We start from the raw sequence: 19,424 nt of genomic DNA, 5'->3' as shown, positions 1-19,424 counted from the left end.
ATTAGACCAAGAGAAAATCTAATGGAACACAACTGCATATATGCCTCTCCCACCACTTTTTCAAATGGGATATGTGATTTTTATCTGTGTACAGAGGTCCTGGAGAAGAATGTTCCCTACCAACACAAAATAGAATCCATTTTGCAAGTTTCTGGGGCATTGAGAGGTAATACAACCACTAGGTTCTCCTGACACTGAGGCCAGCTTTCAATCCATTATGCCACAGTGCCTCTCATATACCCCTTTTAAGAGAAATAATACTATGAGCACCCACCCCCCCCAAAAAAGAAAGCTGTGATAAGCATCATAAAAGAAAGATATTTTTATTTATTGTTCAGTCGAGTCTGACTCCATATAGGGTTTTCTTTGCAAAGATACTGGAGTGGTTTGCCATTTCCTTCTCTAGTTCATTTTACAACTGAGGAAACTTTGCAAATAGGCTTAAGTGGCTTGCCCAGGTTCATAGAACTGATGTCTAAGGCCAGATTTGAATTCATGAAGATTCTAAGCACTGAGTTCTAGGCACTATGGCACCACCTAGCTTCCCCTTTAAAGGAAATAAATATGATCACAGTATTTAGGACCAGCGGATCCTTAGAGATCATCTTATTTGACCCCATCATTAAATGAGGCCCAGAAAGCTTATATATTTCCTTAAGTTCATAAATTTGCAGAGCCATAATTTAAACCCAAGTTCTGTGACTCTAAATTTAGCATTTAAAATTTTTTTGTTACTTAATCTTAATTTTTTGAATTACGTGAAAAAATGGGTTTTCCACATTTTTCTACCACTCTTCCTTCTCTCCCCCCACCCCATCGCAGTGAGTAATCTTATAATAGTAATCTGAAATGTATATGTACAGTTGTGTTTAACATATTTCCATATCAGTCATGTTGTGAAAGAAGAATTAGAACTAAAAGGGGGAAAAACCATGAGAAGAAAGGAAAGGAGAGGGGAGGGGAGGGAGAGGGGAAGAGAGGAGAGAGGAGGAGAGGGGGAGGAGAGAGGGGGAGGGAAGGAGGGGAGAGGAGGAAAAAGGAAAAATATAAAAGAAGTTTAAAAAAGTGAACTTAGTTTGCTTTGGTCTGCATTCAGAATCCAGTTTTTCCTCTGGATATGGTTGGCATTTTCTATAACAAGTCTTTTAGAATTGTCCTTGATCACTGAAGTGCTGAGAGGAGCTGTGTCCATCATAGTTGATCATCACCCAGTGTTGCTACTTGTCCTTCCAGGCTTTTCTGAAGCCTACTCAATCTTGATTTCTTACAAAACAATAGAACTCCATTACATTCATATGCTGTAATTTGTTTATCCATTCCTCAATTGATGGACATCCCCTTAATTTCCAATTCTTTGCCTCTACAAAAAGGAACTGTTATGAATATTTTTGTACATGTGGGTCTTTCTTTTCCCCCTTTTTTTGTGATCTCTTTGAGATACAGACTTAGCAGTGGTATTGCTAGATCAAAGGGTAGATATGTTGTTTTACTGCCCTTTGAGCATAGTTTCAAATTGCTCTCCAGAATGGTTGGATCACCTTACAACTCCACAAACAGTACATTTGTGTCCCAATTTTCATTCTCTCCAACATTGATCATTTTGCCTTTTTTTTGTCAGTTTAGCCAATCTGATAGGTGTGAGGTGGTACCTTAGAGTTGTTTTAATTTGCATTTTTCTAATCAATCATGATTTGGATAATTTTTTAGAGCTTATTTCTTTAAAGGAAATACAACTGTCTAATAGTTGGATAGAGTAGTATCTCAGTTGTTTTAATTTTCATTTCTCTAATTAGTAATGATTTAGAGCATTTTTTCACTTGACATTTGACAATACCTTTAGTTTCTTTATCTGAAAACTGACCATTTATCAATTGAAAATGATTTATATTCTTATAAATTTGACTCAGTTTTCTGTTTTTTAAAATGAGTTCTTTGTCAGAAACACTAGCTGTGAAAATTGTTTCCCAGTTTTCTGCATTCCTTCTAATCTTGGTTGTATTGGTTTTATTTGTGTAAAAACTTTTCAATGTAATATAATCAAAATTATCCATTTTGCATATTCTTTATCTCTTCTTTGGTCTTCAACTATTCCTCTCTTTAAAGATCTTTGTTCTTCTAATTGGATTATGCTATCACCCTTTATATATAAATCCTGTACCCAATTCATTCTTATCTTGGTATAGGGTGAGAGATGTGGGCCTAATTTCTGCCATATATTTCAGTTTTTTCAGCAGTTTTTGTTTCCAAAAATGTATCCCAAAAATTCTTATCCCAAAAGCTGGAGTCTTTGGGTTTATCAAATATAGTAGATTACTCCTTTTTCTTTTGTTCCTAATTTATTCTACTGATCTTCCACTATTTCTTAACCAGTATCAGACAGTTTTGATGACTGCCACCTTCCTTTGAATTTGTTATTCTTTAATTCCCTTGATGTTCTTGACCTTTTGTTCTTCCAGATAAATTTTGTTACTATTTTTCCTAATGCTGCAAAATAGTTTTTTGGTAGTCTAATTGTATGGCACTGAATAAGTAATTTAATTTAGCATTTTTAAAAATCATAGATTTGTAGTCCAGACTAAAGTGAAATAATTTAGCACATGAGTTCTGAGTTCCAATTGAGGTTAGCCCTTAGTGTAAAGCATAACATTAGACTCACTTCTCTCTGAACTTTCTTTCACTTTTATTAAAAATAAGGTGGTTGAGTTAGGCAATCTTTAAGGTTACTTCTGGGCATCTAGATGTGTAGTGCATAGAGTGCCAGACCTAGAGTCAGGAAGACCTGAGTTCAAATGTGACCTCAGTCTTCTACTGACTGTGTTGTACTAGATCTTGGCCAAGTCACTTAACCCTGGTGGCCTCAGTTTCCTTATCTATAAAATGAGTTGCAGAAGGAAATGGGAAAGCGCTCTGGTATCTTTGCTAAGAAAACCCCAAATGGAGTCATGAAAAATCAGATATGACTGAAATGATTGAACAAGAAAAGATTCCTTGTAACTCTTAACAATCTAGGAGTCTGGCAGCTAGGTGGTGCAGTGGATGGAGCACTGGTCTTGGAGTCAGGAGTACCTGAGTTCAAATCTGACCTCAGACACTTAATAATTACCTAGCTGTGTGGCCTTGGGCAAGCCACTTAACCCCATTGCCTTGCAAAAACTAAAAAAAAAACAAAAAAACAATCTAGGAGTCTTTTTTAAAAAAGGGGTACAGACAGTTTCCAACATGAAAACTTCAGAATATAAGTTCCTTGAGGGCAAAGAGTATTTCTCTTGTCTTTATACTCCACCTCCACCCCCTCCCCACTACTTAGCACAGTGTATTGATTAAACATTAGGAATTCACTTATAAGAAGGTTGCTTAAAGTCAGAATGCACTTTTCCATAGAAACCATTATTATGCATAATGGTTAGTCATGCCCCCATAAAACTCTAATTTTTAATCCATGATGTGCCTGTTGTACCCACTTTGGGTACAACCAAACAGAATCAAGGCATGACATTGGTGTGACCTGGTCAAGCTTTGAATTGAAAATTTTGTCTCCTATATGGGTCAGGGACTCCTGTAGAGAATGAATACTTTTGGAAAGCCAAATACTCATTTATTTAGTCTATAATCACTGCCAGTGTCCCTATTCTACAAATGTTTAATGTAGCAAGCTGTTATTCTTAAGGCAGGACACCTTCACTTTTTAAAGTAAGAGAGAATTCATTATTTGAACTCAAATTCACTAAACAAGCCAGAGAGAAAGGAAATCATAAACCTTGAGTCTTACCTCTTAGTTCCCTGTCCTGTTACAACCTAACCCATACTTGCCATTTTTCATGGTCCTACTGATCTAATTTGATATTATAATGACCTATATAAACTTATGTTTAATCCTGGCTTCAGGAGCCAGAAAGAATGTCTACAAGGGAATGCAGTAGAAAGAACTCAGAACTGGCATTTAATCCTGCCTAGGAAAACTGTGAATTATTTGATGACTCAGTTTCCCTCTCTGAGCCTCAATACTATCCTCTCTAGAATGAAAGGGTTGGATAAAAATGATCTTTAAGGGCCCTTCCTAGTGTGACATTCTGAGTTTCTAATTAAAATCCATATATATTCTTTGACCTAACAATGCTGCTACGAGGTCTGGATCCCAAAAGAGATGAAAAACAAAAAAGGAAAAAAGGACCTATATGTACAAGGATATTTATACCAGATCTTTTCTGATAACAAAGAATTGGAAATTGAGGGAATTCTCATCAGTTGGGAAATGACTAAACAAATTGTGTCATGTGATTATGATGGAATGTTACTCTGCTTTAAGAAATGATGAGCAGGATGCTCTTAGGAAAGACCTGGAAAGACTTACATTAGCTGATGCCAAGTGAAATGTACCATGTACAAAGTAACAATAATTTTGTAGGATGATCAGCTGTGAATGCATTAGCTCTACTCAGCAACACGGTGATCCGAGACAACACTGAAGGACTTATGATGAAGACTACTATACATCCCCAAAGAGATGATGGTGGACAAATAAGCATGAAGCATGCTTTTTTATAACTTTATTTTTCTTGAGGTTTCTTTTTTAGGAGCAGGAAGATCTCAGTTTCATGACTTTTATGGAAATGTTTTGCATGACTACACATTTATAGCCTATATCAAATTGCTTGCTTTTTCAGTGGGGGGGGGGGGGGCGGTACAGATGAAGGGAGAGAAATTGGAATTCAAAATTTTAAAAACATGTTAAAAATTAATTTTACATTTAACTGGGGAAAAATAAGATACTGAATTTAGAAAAATCAAATCCAATGATAATCAAAACATTTTATTTTAGTTCTTCATTTTTATATCTTTTCCAATCAAACCTTGTGTCATATACTACTAGAAGGAAGCAAAGATTAATGCTTTGTTCTTCATCTCTCTCTGTATGAGATTTTTTTTGAAGTAACTAAAATCAATGTCATAACCAGATGAATGATAGAATAATGCCTTAAAGCATGTCTCTCCAGTAAGAAGAAATTCACTACCACCTACAGTAGCCTAATCCAGTCCAATTTTGAAAGCTGAAAAAAATTATTAGGAATTTTTCCTTTATTTTGGGTCCAAGTTGGCCTCCCTGGTATTTCCCCACATTTCTCCTTGTTTTGGTATCTGGAGCCAAGTAGAATAAACCCAATTCTTCATCTACAATAAATACATGAAGACAATGACCACATCTTTTTTTTTTTAAGTTTTTGCAAGGCAATGGGGTTAAGTGGCTTGCCCAAGGCCACACAGCTAGGTAATTATTAAGTATCTGAGGCTGGATTTGAACTCAGGTACTCTTGACTCCAGGGCCAGTGCTCTATCCACTGCACCACCTAGCCACCCTCACATCTTCTTTAAATCTCCCCAGTTCAGGCTAAACATCTCCATTTCCTTCAGATGACCCTATAAAGATAAGATGGTGGTGATTCCTTCACTATCCTTTTTGTCCTTCCTTAGATATGAACCATATTAATAATGTCCCTTCAAAACCTAATCCTAACCTAGAACCAAATACATTACTCCTGATGGGAATTGACCAAGGAGCTCAAAGTCTATTAGGTTGTGGGGTGGTTTTTTTGTGTTTGGTTTTTGGTTGGTGCTATTACCTCTTGTTCAGCTTAAAAATTCATTAAAAAGCTTAAGTCCTTTTCAAATGAATTTCTATCTATCTAGCCTTCTTTCCTCTTATCCTGCATTGGTTGGTTCATCATTTGAACTCAAGCAGTACAGGATTTTATATTTACCTAAATTAAATTTAAAAATATTAAGCCAACATTCTAGCCAAGATATTTATGAATCCTAATTCTGCTTTCTAATATATTAGCTAGCCTTTCCAACTTCCTGTTTGCACTTAGAGAAGACCATTTTCCCAGGTACTACCAGTGGTACATTTTCTTCTTTCCTAAGACAATTTAGACTATTCATCATGAGTTACTTCTTCTCCCTTCTCTCATTTCATATCAAACTCCCTTGATATTCCACTCATTCTTCCTTTCTTCCTCTTTCTGATGAAGAGGTGACCCTTTTCTTTGCCAAAACTAACCTTTCTAAATATATGTACATGATCCTGCCCTCTCCTGTCTTTTTCAGAAAATTGCATTATGTCCCTTTCAAATCTTAAACTTTTCTCTGTATCAACTGATTTATTAATAACTGCCTTCAAATATGCCCAAGTTGTTCCCCTCCTTGAAAAACCTTCACTCCCCTCAAACTAGGATTTTTTTTTTATCTCTCCTTTTCTCCACCAAACTGCTTGAAAAAGCTATCTTCACTTCTCCTTTAACTCACTCTTCAATCTTTTCTAATTTGGCTTCAAACTTCATCCCTCAGTTGAAACTGCTTACCCTTAGACTTGCCAAATATGATGGTCAGACAGTCAATAAACATTTATTAAGCAACTACTATATATCAGACACTTTGCTAAGCACTGAGGATAGGGAGAGAGAGAGAGAGAGAGAGAGAGAGAGAGAGAGAGAGAGAGAGAGAGAGAGAGAGAGATATGCAAGAGTATGTTGGAGAAGCTAAAATCTGCTCCCTAACACTAGATGATGTCTAGTCATGTAAAGACCTGTCTCTTGAATACTTTGTGGTAAAATATAAAGAGGTTTGGTTTGGAATTATATGCTATGGATTCAAATCCCAGCTTTGCTCTAAATTACCAATGTGATCTTGAGCATAACGCTTCACTTTTCAAGTTTCTTTATCTGTAAAATAAGTGATTTCATTTAGATGGTTCTGTGGCCCCTTCTATTCTTATTCATTTGGTCATCACTGGGATCATCTGATACTGACTCAGGTCTTAATTCCAGAGCCCCCTCTCCTTTTCTTCAGACGGAAAAACCTTTATCTCAAGTAATTTAATTCCTAACTGAGCATGACTGATACTTCTGGACCTTCCTGGTCCCTGACCAAAGGAGCCATGGCCTGCGTTAGAGAATAGACCTAAGTCCTACGATATTTTGATATAGACCCCTTTATCACCACTCTCCAGGGGTTGGTCTTTCAACCAATTCTAAATCTATCTCGCTGTACTATTGTCCATTTCATCTCTCACCATCTTTTCTACAAAAATACCATGAGAGAACTTGACAAACACCTATTTGAAACTCAAATCTATATTATGCCTAAGTCATTAGCCTGATCTGCCTATCTACTAACCTGTCAAAAAAAGGGAACCAGAAGGGAATAAGGTTACGTTGGCATGATTTTTTTTTCTCTTTTTTCTTTTCTTTTCTTTTCTTTTTCTTTTTTTTCTTTCTTTTTTTTTTTTTAGGTTTTTGCAAGGCAAATGGGAGGTTAAGTGGCTTGCCCAAGGCCACACAGCTAAGTAATTATTAAGTGTATGAGGCCAGATTTGAACTCAGGTACTCCTGACTCCAGGGCTGGTGCTCTATCCACTGCGCCACCTAGCCACCCCGGTATGATTTTTTTAATGAATTCATTGGTTCTTGGTGATTTTCACTTTACTGTTTTAGATCTCACAAACTTTCCCTTTAATTATTCATTCTAGAATTTTTCCAGAAATTTATGTTGAGCTGTCTAGACTATAGTTTGAATTTTTCCCTTATGGAATACTAGGATACTATTTGCACCTCAGGTCCTATAAACTTATAAGCTCACCAACAGATCAGCTCTCATCTGTGTGACTTCTTTCAGTATGTACATTTGAGACTGTTGACTTGAATCTAGTTAGCCCATTTAGCTGCCATTTTGCAGTTCTCCACACTTATCTTGGATTTCATTTCTTTATTGACTATTTTTTATTTCTAGTCTTCAAATCAAGATCATTCTTTTTCATAGAGAAGGAAAGAAAGCAAAATAGGAATTAAATAGTTCTGCTTTCTATCTAGAGCAAAGAGCTAACCAACCCTGACTGTAGATGGGCCACAGTTTAACTTTAGTAACCCTATTGGGCCCAGGACTGGAGTTTCCTATATTTCTCCAGTACATTTGACTTCACATGATTCCTTATGAGTGATACTTCATTTTGCACATGTGGTATTCCTGGCAAATCAAACTCTAGACCTCAGTTTCTATATCTGGCAAAATGAAGTAGTCAAACAGATGATTTCTAAGCCTTCCTACTCTAAAAATTCTGTGGTTTACTCCATAAATCTATTTCCTAAAGTGTATAGCCTTGGGAAAAATTTGAATCATAAGAAAGTCATTTACCAGCAACTACCCTGCTTCCTGTATTACCTTAGTATCATTCAAAATCTCTTGGCCAAATACTGAACAGGTCTGACCTTAATTCTGTAGAGATCTGATGAGATCATGGCCTGAAGTGATATAGCTAAGGACTTTAAACTTATTAAAAATGTATATATACAATTACAAAATTCATACGTAATTAATAAAAACCGAGTTGGTATTATCTTACACTAGAGAGACAAAATCTTTCTGAAGAAGTGTTTGGCATTCAGCCCACAAAGTCATTAAAAATTAAAGTTCTGGGCCATGGCTGACTCAGGACTCTAATTCATTTGCCAGCTCTGCTTTTCCCCAACAGCCCAGGCAATGTGCTGACTCACTGTCTTTATTAGTTTTGTCCCTTAATTCCTTCTTCAGGGAAAAAAAAAGGGTGTTGGAAACCCCATTATCTCCTTTGTATTCATGACAGCAAAAACACAAATGAAGCAAAAAAAGACATGTTTGCCTACTGCTTAGTGGACTAGTTGACCACATTACCTTTCTAGCAATATTTTGGATCAGATTTGAAATAGTTTCCATAAGCTTTGTTATTGGTTTCTTAATGAAATCCCCAAGGAGAAGGAAATTTATCTTCCTATTAACATGTTCTATTATTGCTTATCATATGATTTAACCTCCAACCACTTTAGCCTTTTATTCATATGCATGTGGGAGGGTATTTCTTTTGAAATATATTTCTGTTATTGTTACTTGTGAATGGAGTTAATAGATGAAAGAGAAACATGGACACAATGAAGGATAGTTTAGCTTGGCATTTAAGGTCTTTTACAACTTGGTTCCATCCTACTTTTCTGATCAATAAAAATTTCTTATATGCCTACCCTGTTCCAAGGCTTATGCTTAGCACTCATGATACAAAGATAGAGATGGAACATTTCATGCTTTCAGAGACCTTCAAATCGAATGGAGAGGAAGCCATGCACACAAATAACTATGGTATAATGAAGAATGAGAAAAGAGCAAATGAGAAGTGAGGTCTAGGGAAATTGTTGAGATCACTTTCATTTGGGATGGGTAGAAGAGGGCAGAAGGCCATTCAAGGTGGCAGAGGGGGCATCTGAGCATGGCCTTGAAGGAAGGGACAGGTTTCAATTTCATTTCTCTATTTACAATCCATTTCTTTTATTCCAGACTCTCAATATTCAAGATGAAAAATTCATTTTGGAAATTCTCTCTGGATGTCTTGAATATAAGAAGTTATTAGAAGTGGTAGTCAATGCATTTTATACACATGTTGGGAAGAAGTGTCTGTTGTCTGATTACAATCTCTTTACAGGTATGTGATTTTAAGCAACCTGATTTAATTCAAGTGTGAAATTCAAGAATTCAGTAAAGCCCAAATTATGCTCTGCAATCCTCAGTTAATTCTGATTAACCGTGGTATTTCACAGTCATATTTTCAAATATGAAGAAAGACTATCAGGATGGTAATCTTGTATGCACACTGAATAGAATTTCAGCTTTCTAATATAGTTGATATTTTTTAAAATATACTATATTTAGGTTTATATGTATGTGTCTGCGTAAGTATGTATGTGTGTGTGTGTGTGTGTGTGTGTGTGTATTGACAGGTGGCACAGTAGATAGAGTTCAGGACCTAGGGTCAGGAAGATTTCCTCTTCCTCAGTTCAAGTCTGGTCTCAGATATTTACTAGCTGTGTAACCCTGGGCAAGTCACTTAACTGTTTCCTTCAGTTTCCTATTCTATAAAACGAGAAGGAAATGGCAAATCACAGTATCTTTGCCAAGAAAACCCAAATGAGTACATAAAAGTCATACACAACTGAAAACAACTGAACAACAAAAATGTTTGTGTATATGTGTGTAAGCATGCATATATATGTTATATTACATTATATAGATTTAGATTTGATAGGCATTTTAGAAGTTGTCTAATCCAACCTATTCAAATTACTTTCCACATAAGGAATTTGAGGTCTAGAGAGTTGGATATCTTGGCCCTAGACAAATAGTTCTGCCATATTTAGTGGCAGAACCAGGTTTTGCACTCTGGGCTTTTGAATCCAAATCTCCATTGTCTCCCTAAAGCTTAATGATTTTATTGATCTATTTGCTTTCTCTGCTGATAGACAAGGCAAAGCCCTCAGGCCTTCATGAGTTGCTTTGACCAAAAAACATCCTCATCTACTGGTCAGCTCCCTAGAAGAAGCTTTTCCAAAATTAGCAAGGCTGGTCCTGGGATAATAGATGCATAGTTTATCGATGGATTCATTTCTTTTTTTTTTTTGAGCCATTCTTGAAGCTTTCCCAGCTGGTAGGACCTCCCAGAGCTTACTTTTCAGCAGCCTGGCCTTCAAAATACTATTCGGTGCAAGTAAAGAGCATAAATGACAAGGCAGCAATGGTAGTAATCCTCCATTAAAATTCCATTGCATGGTATGGATTTGACCATACCTTTTCAAAGGCCAGGTCAGACTTTGTCAAGTCTAATAAAGCTCAAAATTTCTCAAATTCAGGCTAGATAGCCTTTCAAGATAGCTTCCAAGGTGCTGAAAACCTCTTTACCAAAAGACTGATCTCCACATGACAAATTTTCTGGCCATGGCATTCCATGAAATGTAGTAGGGATTCAATTTGTTTTAGTGGATGGAATAAAAGCGCCAATAAAATCGTGGCTCTTTCCAAGTATCAATTGATGCCTTAAATACACATACACACACACACACACACACACACAACTTTTATATACTTTCCCAAGTGCTTTTGCATATATTATCTATTATGATTCTCATAACAAACTTGTGCATTGGAAAGAGAAGGTGTTGTCATTCCAATTTTACAGAGGAGGACACTAAGTTCCAAGTTGAAATGGCTTGACTAAGAAATCATTAATGGATCCCAGAAGTATGAAGCTGATAGCTGACAAAGCATGTCACTGATTTCAAGTCTGGTTCCCTTCTCTTTCTATAATGCAGTCATTTCATATGCACATATATGCAGATACCAAAACTTGCAAAAATAGGAAGCTTTTCTAAAAGAAAAAAAATGTTATTACTAACTCAGTTCAGTTTCCTATTGTTGTAGGATGCTCCTAGCTTATATGATCTGGATTAGTCACTTACCTATCCTGTGCCTCATTTCCTCTTTTGTAAAATAGGGATAATAATCCCTTTAGAACCTGCCTTTCAATGTTGTGATTAGGTTCAGAAGAGATGATGTATATGCCATACTTTGGCAACCAATAAAATGCAATATCAATATCCTTGTCTATTACACAATATACCTACCATTTTATATTGCCATTTTTGCCCTAAGATTTCATTTTAGGTTATACCTATTCCGTTTGCAAATAGTTTTGAAATATAAATACACCTTCTTTAAATATAGTCTATATAGTTAAAGAACTTTTTTTAATAGCCCCTTTTGATATTTGGTCATTAATGTGAACTCAGCCAATTCTAAATGTCATGAACCACTTACAAGAATCCAGAACACTGCAATTCAGATTCTAAAAAGGTACATAAATCCATTGAATTACTGTCACTTTTTACAATTCAGATGTCTGATGTGAATTCATTAGAACTGAATGAGTACATGATCTAAGTAATCTGGTGCTGTTTGGATATACTGCTAGGAAATTTCAAGGATACCTCTAACTACATCCTTTGGAACAGAACTCTAATAGAAGAACACATCTATTTTACAATATACAATTCATTAAAATAGCAAATATACATATAGTGCTTTTTATAGGGTGCATCTATCCAACAATTCTGAGAGATATGTAGTACAGGTATTATTAGAATCAATCATTTTACAGATTAAAAAACTGAGCCCCTGAGAGTTTAAGGGACTAGCCCATGATCATACAGCTAGCAAGGTTTGATTCTAAAACTCAAAATAAGATCTCCTTACTCTTAAGTGCAGAGTTCTTTACACATTAATCTGGCTACCTCTAACCTTCCATCCTCTCCAACTCTAGAATCTTCACCATGTTCCAGGGCTCTTAAGCATTAATATAGAAAATTACAAAATTAAGCTAATTAATTAAGCTCTTAACTGGGCAATAATGTTGCTATTCTACTGTTGCTGACTCCTGATCTTATTCTTTCTACCTTTTGTTATAAAACTTCATATTCCTCCTCTTTCTCTATCTTCCCACACTCCTGAGGTAGATAGATAGATGAATGGATAGATAGATAGATAGATAGATAGATAGATAGATAGATAGATAGATTTATGGGTGGATGGACATATAGATGTTTAAATAGACTGACAGATGTCCCTCAGATCTGGGATCATCAATATTTTGATGGTGAAAGTGCAGGATCAGGAGAGACATAACGGTAATGGGATCCTACACACAGAAGCAGTCATCTTCTTTCTCCTGTTGGCATTAGGTTTATGATAGTCAAGTGATATCCCAGGGGTGTTATCTTCTGAGACAGTTGAGTAGCCTCATTCTCAATGTAGCAATTCTAATCTTATGGGTCATAGAAAACAATGGCATTTGGCTGTCAATCAGATGGCACTGCCCCTACTGCGACATTTCCACTACATCGCAGGCTCTTATCTAGGATCTTGTGTCAGAGTTGTTGGCTTAGCCTCCACATACTTGGGCAGGCCTCTTCTTTTCCTTCCGAAGATGTTGTGTCATTTACTTTTTTCTTTCAAGGTTATAATTTAAATCCATAGTTTAGATTAGTCAATGCACAGAAGCAGAAGGTACAATTGTGTGTAATACAGGCTAAGTATTCCCTCCAATCCCAGATTCAGTCCCTTTCCAGACAGAAAACGCTTTACTTTAGACCATATCTCTATTTCTCTTCTGTTAAATCTATTAACCATTGTACAGGAATTGAGGAGAGAGCAATCTTGAAATTCAGGATCTTATAGTAGGACTCTGAGCTCCCATGATACAGCAATGGATGCAGGCAGTTAACTCATAATAAGATTTAAGAATTATGTGGAAACTTTGGTGATTCTCATCAGGTAAACAGGATCATAGGATTGCACCCCCAGGATCCCCAGAACTCTGATTCAATGTCTAGCTCATTCTCCTGCCTGTTGTTACATACCAACATCCCTTAGACCCTACTCAGATGCTCGAAATATTAATGCTTTCAGGGCACTGCCTCTCATAACAAATCTGATACCAGGAATGGCTGGGGCAGGCGATATGATACTTGCTATATTGATAAGGAATGCTGCTCAACTGTCCCAGAAACTAACACTCCTAGGATAGCATAAATCACCTTTCTAATCTTCCACATTGTCATTAAGTTTCTCCAAGTCCCTCTCTCTCAATTTCAGAATTCCATGTATAGCAGTAGTCTGTAATCACCCCCAAAATCAATCAATCTAATCAAAGTCCAAGCTGAGGTAATGTATCAATTGTGTTACTCTGAATGAATCTCACTTCAACAGAGTGTAGCTCTATCTTGCCTCCACAAAGATTTATCCAGTCTTTGTCTTCAAATGCATAGTTAATGGGAGATAACACCAGGAAAAATAAGTATGGAATATGGAAATGAAGTGTGATGGGAAGGGTCCATCACTTGTCACTGAAATAAGTATTACATGTATATTTTTTGTTTCTGTGATTATATATAATAACTTTCTTTATCATGTTTTAATATGTATTTTTATCAGTGATTTGTTATCTGTCTACTTTTTGCTTGGATAAAATTGGTCTCCAGCCCTTCACTAAAATTATCAAATCTCAGGATAATGCCAAAATGCATAAGGTAAGCCAATTCCTTTTTTAACCATATAGAATATTCAATATTTATCTTTAAAAATATCTTATTAAAGTATCTTATTTATGAAACTATTATTACTTTTAAATTTCAATTGCTAAGTCCCCTATAGTACTATACCTACACACCCTGGGAAATGAATGGTTTAGTTGTTATTTTCATTTTAATGATGCCATAGTCTTTATATTTATACAGAAAGAGATCCACATCATCTTGTTTCCAAATTTGTATTTTTGGCCCAGATTAAATTATATTCTTATTAGTTAAAATGAAATGAACCACTATGGAAACCTTAAGGTATTATATATAATGCAAGTTATTTTAAATAATCCTTGCATGATAACTTGCTAAAGACACTAGTGGCTACTGTCTGTGGTGCTGAACGAGCTAGGGTAGAGCAAGGCCCAGGGCAGACTCTCTATAGAGTCTTAGATTAGAAATGAATAGTTGGCATAGCCCTTTTATGGGGTAAGGAACCTACATGGCTATAAAGCTCTGGAAAGGATATATGAGTCTTTTATCTTGGGATTGGCTAGCCTTTTTAACACTTGCTCAATGTTCTCTGAGAAGTGACTTTCATACTGCTTTGCCTGGTGTCCTTGCCTTGTTCTGTATAGTGACTGGTCTTGCTTTTTCTTGGGTTGAAGGCATATGTATTATTCTCCCTTGCAGGGATCCCTGTACCATTTGAGTCTCCAACAGAGTGTACTTCACTTGTTTAAGAGCATAATTCCTTCAATGATTAGTCTCTGAATTTTTTAGCCTCCTGTCCTTTTTGATTTATGAACTAATTCTAGATCACATACCATGATGTTATTTCTTTCTTATGTTTACACACCTCAGAGGTCTAGTCTGAAAAATCAATGTAAAAATGTCTGTAAAGTACTTTGAAAAAAATTATGTCATCTATAAATCACAAAGTAACATTATAAGAAAGAAGGAAAAAACTTCCAGTGCACTAATGCGCAGCTTGGAGGTCAAGCAGTTAGCACATTAAAAAGGCAGGACAATTATTCTGTAAAACAAAAGAAGTAACAGCTGCTGCTGAAACTTCTGTAGGAAGTAAGGAACAGCTGGTGCTCAAACCAATCTATTATACTAATTTCAGAACTATATGTGTTGGGAGGAAGGAGGACAAGAGAATTGGATGAGACCTCTTTGTGTCATAGCAATGCAACTCCAAGAGACTGCTGGCTCATATGACCTAGGTTCAGTCCTGGAAAAGCCAGTCTGTTATTATGCTTAATAATTTTGGGAGGAAGTGCACTAACATCTGGGGAAATATGAAAAGGCCTCTTTCAGAGAATGGCTCTGAAAGATGGACCTTGGAGGTATTGGAGAAACCCAAGGGACTGGAGGGAAGAGGGAAAGAGCTACCATTGTAGGACACAACCTGTGCCCAAGTTTCTGTATATCTTTCCCTTTTTGTCTAATTTGTGTTCCCCTTGGTGTGTGTGATGTATCCTTGAGGGATTCTTATGCACTGGGTTATTCCTTGGTTATGCCTAAGATCTTGGGCAAAAAGTTGAATGTTAAAGAAACAGTATTTAGGAACTAGATGACAATGACTCTGTGCTATGAGATCAGCAGCAGCAGCTGTACCCTCAATACTTTCTAAGCCCCTCCTATTTCTTTGGGGCATATCTGTGTCAGAGATCCAGGGCATAGTCTTTCATCAGACAGACCTGTTAAGGGTTACCTGTGGAAAAAGGAGACTGTATCTTGGTCTCCCTCAATCCGTGAGACAACAAAAATATTTTTCTACTCTCTGCTCCTCCAGGGAGCTGTGAGCTAGAGATCAGTTGAAGAATGTCATCTTTTGTCTAATGTTGTCAAATACTTGAACATAGTTATTGTCAGATCCCTAGACCCAAGATAACAACTCTCAGAAACAAATGAAATTATCACAACAAAAAATACAAAGTTTTTATGGAGGTGGTAGCCACTGTCCAACTTTTTCTTTTCTTAAAATAAAGAATATGCAAGCAAAAATGAATGAAAAGACAGAAAATTCTCTAAGAATGATGTCAGGAGGTTCAGTATAAGATAAATGACTAATGCTATTCAGCAAAATGATTTTTAAGTTACATTGGCTTCAGCAGAAGATCAAAGAAAGATTCAAGATGGATGTAATGATGGTAATAAACACTAGAAGGAAAATAAAGCTATTCTCTTGTCTCATTTTGATTCTATTTTCTCTACCAATGAGAATAATCTTGATCTGGCAAGAATAGAACAAAAATGGATAACAGGTCATTGAAACCCAAGATTAATGGATAGTTAATAAAAGGAAGCTTAATTATCCTCAATGAATTTAAAAAAACTACAGTTATTATTGCTAAGCAGTGGCTGGCATATGTATGTGTCTTGCTCCCAGATCTTAAAAAAAAAAATCATAGAGCATAGGAGCACTGCTTCCTAGTATCTAGGAATTAGACAACTGTCTTGTTTTTTTAAAGAGTGGAAGGAAAAAAAAGAATAGAATTTTCAAAATAGAGATCTATGAATTTGACTTCGATTTCTAACAAAATTTTGAAATATCTTCATGATGGGACTTTTAGTACATGCTCAGAATACCTCAGCTCACATAGATGATGCAGCTTCCTCATGGGGAGAGTCTTGAGAGTCTGTTTCAAAGAGAGTCATGAGGAAATATAGTGGAAGGTCCCTGGAAGGACTAGAGAGTGTACATATACATTGGGCTAATGGTTCTAGTCCGCTAACTACCTGGTGTGCAGAAGGAAGCCTTTCTTGATTAGCTGCATAGTCAGAACTGGAGGTATCCTCATAAAGGCTTAGCTGTGTGCATGGGTGGACTGCCTCACTCTAAGTGTCTATGAGAAACAGTGCACACAGGTATGGACTCACAGACAATGTCAGTTGCCCAAAGGCCAGCCTCTCTAAGTTTGGAGATTCTCATAATCATTGAGTTAATCATTAAAGGAGTTCTTTGGTACCATGTGAAATAGAGAAAAATTCAAAATGATGCTTACTCCTTAGGCCCAACATTGTCAAATGTTGGAATGGCAAAAAAAAAAAAAAAAAACAGAGAATCACAGTTCTTAGACCATATAAAAGCATTAGCTTCACTGTTGTTATCCATCATAGTGCATTTAGGTGTCTCAGTGAATAAAGTCTTGAGTTAAGCCCTGAATTCAAATTTGTCTTCAGACCCTGGGCAAGTCACTTTACATCTGTTTTCCTCAGTTCCCTCATCTATAAAATGGAGATAATAACATCTACTTCCCAGTGTTGCTGCAGGAGTCAAATGGGATAATATTCGTGCAGCCCTCAGCATAGTGCCTGTGCCCAGCACATACACTGAAAATTATATCAATTCTAGCTATCATTATCATTATGATCATTATTATTAAATAGCAGTTCTTTGTGGCAACAGTATGATATAATGGCACACAACAAGGAATGATGATCTTGAAGAGGCAAATGACTTGGCAGAATTGATTTTAGCCTGTGTCCAGATAAATTTAGTTTCTTTGTTTACTTCATGGGACACTTAGTCATCTAGCCTCATTGTGCTCATGATAATTAATATAAATATAGTTTATTATCAGCATAGATGGCAAAGGATGAAGAGGTAGAGAAATTTTATGAAGAGCTCATCAAGATCTTCTAATTCAAATACATATGTACACTGTGACAGTATGAAGACACACAGAGAAGAAAAAACAAAAAATGTTGTTTCAGATTAAGAATTGAAAAGTCAGACTTGAAAGATTTTCAGAAACTTTCTGACTCTATATCATGGATGCTTTCTTCAAAAAGATGTAAAGAGTACCAAATGACATTGAGCAAAAATGAAATCAACCATTTTAATGTGAAAATCATATAAAAATAATCTATGTAGTTAGACCTCTGCTTCATTAGGGCAAGGGTCAAAATCAACACCAATTTGGAAGATAAAGAGAAGACACAGTATGTAAATTATAATAAATTTATAATACTTAATAATACTTTGACTTAAATAATTCAAATAAACTATTGACTCTAAAACAGAAATAGACAAAGGTAGATGTTAATTCTGATTATCACCATTTCTTATAGAAATAATTTATACTCTGTGACCCTGTGCAAGTCACTTAACCCCAATTGCCTCTGAAAGTAAAAGAAATGATTTATAACATAAAGCATTCGCTACATGAAGAGGCTAAAGAAGCTCAGAAAATGTTTCAGCACCTTATCTTCTTGCCAAGGCTGGAGCAATGACAACCAAAGTAATAATTGGTTTTATAGTGCCTACTCATTTGAAAAACATTACAAAAAAGGGAGGGACAAGACTCCAAACAGTTTGACCTGACAAAACTGGTAGAAGGGAAGATAAATAAAAAGAAATTTTTAATGTGAGACCTAAAAAAACTAGATCATTTCAAGAGAATTTATAGATGAAACTGAAAGGATAAGAAATAGACCATTCTTCACCCAGTCATCTTGCCCTCTGCTTTTTTGCTTCTGTACCCTATGAACAGGTCTTTCAGATTGTATACTGGAGAAGCTAAGCTAGCTTTGAGCATCTACCCTGGTACCATGTTGTGCTGATTGATGGTATTTCCCTATACTGAATGGTAATATTCCACTAGGCTAGCCATCCCCAGACTGGCCATCTTTTTACTATTTACTTTGCACCATGAACACATATTCCCCTCTCCTTTTTCTATTTTCTATCCCAGGAACTAACACCAAATCAATATCCCAAGATTTTTGGAAAGGACATGTCAGATGAAAACCCCATTGTGTTACTTACCTCCAAATACAAAATACTTTCCCTTTATGTGTTATCTCCTTCATTAAGACTGCAGTTAGGCTCTGTCTTACTTTTGTATTTGTATCCCAAACATTTAGTATTTTTAGTAATGGAATGACCCATATTAAAAGCATTCATCAATTCAATAATAGAAGAGATTTGGTAGATTTCTATAATGATCTCTTTGCATCACTGATAATCATGGAAAAACTGTCTTTAGTTCATAACATTTCAGTGTCCAGTGTGCTGCAGCAGATAAAGAGAAAACAGTGCTTTAGAATGTTAAGTCAGGAGGGATAAATGGAGCAGGCCCAGAATACAGAGAGGAAATCCATACAGGCAATGGCAATATCAAAGGACTGATTTTCAAGATATCGCCAAAAAGGAATCTGGGTGGGTATACATGCAAGGTTCTCCTGTTGGGCAGTGGACTCCATGGCACAGCAATGAACTCCAAACCTGACTGTATCATTTTGTCCCTTGATAGCCTGAGAAGGTGTGTTTATTCAGTTGGATGATGGACTTAGAAAATCAGTGGAATGGGCAAACATGTGACCCAAAGGATTTGGCAGAGAGAATAGGCAACCAATTCTGGACATGATACAGTATGTTCCAGTGCAAGTCAAAGTATTCCAGTGCTGATCAAGCTATGATGTGTGATTTTGATGTAGAAGTCCAGATCATCTACCCAACCAGTGTTTCTGGGTTTTGATTAAAGTGAA

General features: G+C 36.2%; 1 protein-coding gene across 2 annotated transcripts in view; it reads left to right on the top strand.

Moving 5' to 3' along the window:
• Positions 1-19,424, top strand: part of CFAP99 (cilia and flagella associated protein 99) — a 200,124-nt gene that overhangs the window by 28,622 nt on the left and 152,078 nt on the right. The window contains exons 3-4 of one of the 2 annotated variants that reach the window (XM_074229913.1): positions 9,355-9,499; positions 13,837-13,931. In XM_074229913.1, coding sequence (XP_074086014.1) covers positions 9,355-9,499; positions 13,837-13,931 — 240 coding nt within the window. Of the gene's footprint in view, positions 1-9,354; positions 9,500-13,836; positions 13,932-19,424 lie in introns of those variants that run through there. The other variant, XM_074229914.1, reaches the window with a different exon arrangement.

This window comes from Macrotis lagotis, chromosome 3 (genome assembly GCF_037893015.1).
Source record: "Macrotis lagotis isolate mMagLag1 chromosome 3, bilby.v1.9.chrom.fasta, whole genome shotgun sequence".
Taxonomy (NCBI): domain Eukaryota; kingdom Metazoa; phylum Chordata; class Mammalia; order Peramelemorphia; family Peramelidae; genus Macrotis; species Macrotis lagotis.
The sequence above is the reverse complement of the archived record's forward strand: the minus strand, read 5'-3'. Positions and strand labels throughout refer to the sequence as shown.